At 36.8% G+C, this 2,670-nt stretch overlaps 1 protein-coding gene across 1 annotated transcript in view; it reads left to right on the top strand.

Moving 5' to 3' along the window:
• The window catches only part of LOC107702752 (rho guanine nucleotide exchange factor 11-like), a 48,047-nt gene that overhangs the window by 26,319 nt on the left and 19,058 nt on the right, over positions 1-2,670 (top strand). The window contains 5 exon segments of the mRNA XM_016505165.1: positions 296-325; positions 808-931; positions 1,167-1,370; positions 2,346-2,393; positions 2,463-2,611. Coding sequence (XP_016360651.1) covers positions 296-325; positions 808-931; positions 1,167-1,370; positions 2,346-2,393; positions 2,463-2,611 — 555 coding nt within the window.

Below are 2,670 nucleotides of genomic sequence, written 5' to 3'. Positions count from 1 at the left end.
CACACACACACACACACACACACACACACTCACTCATACACACAGTCATACACACACACTCTCACACACACTCATACACACACTCTCACACACACTCATACACACACACTCTCACACACACTCATACACACACACTCTGTTATTTCAGTTGTTTCAGCTCTGAGTCTGTCAGTCGTTCAGGGTTTATTTTGAACTGTTTTTTTTTAAACTTGAGTTTGAAATGCTGTAGTTTGTATTATTTTCTGTTGGTTTTCTCATCATTTGTTTGTTTGTTCATGTGTGTTCATTTCTCCAGCGTTCCACGTTCCTTTGTCCCCCACTGAGGGTACACATCCTTGTCTTTTCCATATTTTCATTTATTCATTTTAGTTACTTTGACAAACCTGTTAAAAACACTTTCCTGTCTTTTAGTATAATAATAATACAGATCTCAATACAAATATCTAAACAGCCTTAAATCGAGACACATTTGCTTGAGACACAAACTGAAGATATGAAGGCTTGTTTTCTGAGAAAATGAACAAAATTAAGTGAGTTTATGCTTAAAATGAGAACAAATATCTGTCAAGAAGATATGAAAACTCCCTTTGAATTAAGTTGATTTTGAGCAGATTGGCAGATAATTGTCCTTGTTTTAAATATAAGCTCTTTTCATTTTGATCAGTTTCTCAGAAAACAAGACTAGCTGATGTCATTTTGCTTGTTGTTCCTCTTTTGTTCAACATTACACAATTAAAGTGTATTGTGTACCTCTTATGGAAAGATGGCGCAGAAATATTGACGACTCGTCTTTGTTTCCGTGCGTAGTTCGTCCGGGCAGCGTGAGAAACATCATCCAGCAGTTTGAGAATAATTCAGACTCTGTTGAAGACGGTGATATCAAGGGACAGCACTTGTCTTCCAGCAGCTTTGGAGAGGACAGCATGGACAGGTTTGAGTTTTATACTCTAATAATCGTAATATCATAATCTTATTTGATCTTAAACCTTCACATTTTGATCATAAACACAACATGCAAATGTTATATTTGCAGTTGCATGTCAGTAATAACAACAGACTTCTTATTAGGATATTTTGCATGTATCTATTTGTGAAAGTTTACATATTTTAGACGTTTCGGCTTTAATTATTTGATGCTAATTGCATTTGTTTATTCTCCTCCTCAGTCCGACTATCTTGGTGCGTTTGGCTCGCAGCGAGTCTTTGAAGGCTCAGGGGGAGGGGCGTCGGCGAGGAGGCGGGGTGGGGGCGGAGTCTGTCCCTCGTTCCCGTAGCGATGTGGACATGGAGGACTGTGAGGAGAGGGAGGGGCCAGGGCTGAGACGGTTACATCACAGCGCCTCGTCCTCAGCATCCAGCAGCTCAGCACGGTAAAATGTACATCATTTTAATAATTTACATAATCATAATAATATACACACTGCCATTCAACAGTTTGGGATCAGTTAGATTTTTTATGTTTTTTTTTTAAGACATTTCTTCTGCTCATCAAGGCTGCATTTATTTGATTAAAAACGCAGGGGGAAAAAACACTAATATTGTGAAATATTATTACAATTTAAAATAATGGTTTTCTATTTTAAGATACTGTAAAATATAATTAATTCATATGATGCAAACTGAATTCTCATCATCCATTACTTCAGTGTCACATGATCCTTCAGAAATCATTCTGGTTTATTAACAATATGCTGATTTTTTGGAAACAGTTTTTGCTGCTTAATATTTTTTTTTTGGAACCTGTGATATTTTTTTCAAGATTCTTTGAAGAATAAAAAGTTAAAAAAGAACAGCATTCATTCAAAATAGAAATATTTTTTTTAACAATATAAGTCTTTACCATTGCTTTTTATTAATTGAACACATCTTTGCTGAAAAAACATACATTTCTTTCAAAAAAGACCCCAAACATTTGAATGGTATATTATTATTTAAATAAATGCAGTTCTTTCTTTTTTTTTTTTTTTTTACATTTTATTCATCAAAGAATCCTGAAAAAAAGTATCACAGGTTTCAAAAAATATTAAGCAGCACAACAGTTTCCAGCACTGATAATAATCAGCATATTAGAATGATTTCTGAAGGATCATGTGACACTGAAGTAATGAATAACTGGATTAAATTCAGCTTTGATCACAGAAATGTATTGTGTTTTAAAGTATATTAAAGTAGTAAACCTTTATTTTAATTTGAAATAATATTTCATAATATTACCATTTTTGTTGTGTATTCTTGATCAAATAAATCTAGAAAAACATAAAAAATCTCTGTGTGTGTGTGTATATATATGTAAAATGCTATATTGATTTGTAGTGTAATGTGTTCTTTTGTAACTATGATTTCAGATCGCTGGAGAACCCGACGCCGCCACACACGCCTCGCTCTCAGCGCAGGTGACGCAGCGCAGCTCTCTCTATGGTTTGTCTCTGTTCGTCATCTCACTCTCTGCTGTGCGTCTGCAGGCTGCTGGACGCTCCGGCGGCTCTGTTACCAGACGCTCCGGCTCTGGACGAGGACGTGATCGACTCGCAGAACTGGCAGGAGACGGTGGAGCCGCATGTGATGACCTCACTCTCCTCACGAGAGATCGACCGGCAGGCCGTGATCTACGGTACACATGCACGCACACGCACACACACACACTCACACACACACACACACACACACAAA

Source organism: Sinocyclocheilus anshuiensis, unplaced genomic scaffold (assembly GCF_001515605.1).
Source record: "Sinocyclocheilus anshuiensis isolate Anshui unplaced genomic scaffold, SAMN03320099.WGS_v1.1 scaffold919, whole genome shotgun sequence".
Taxonomy (NCBI): Eukaryota; Metazoa; Chordata; class Actinopteri; order Cypriniformes; family Cyprinidae; genus Sinocyclocheilus; species Sinocyclocheilus anshuiensis.
The sequence above is the reverse complement of the archived record's forward strand: the minus strand, read 5'-3'. Positions and strand labels throughout refer to the sequence as shown.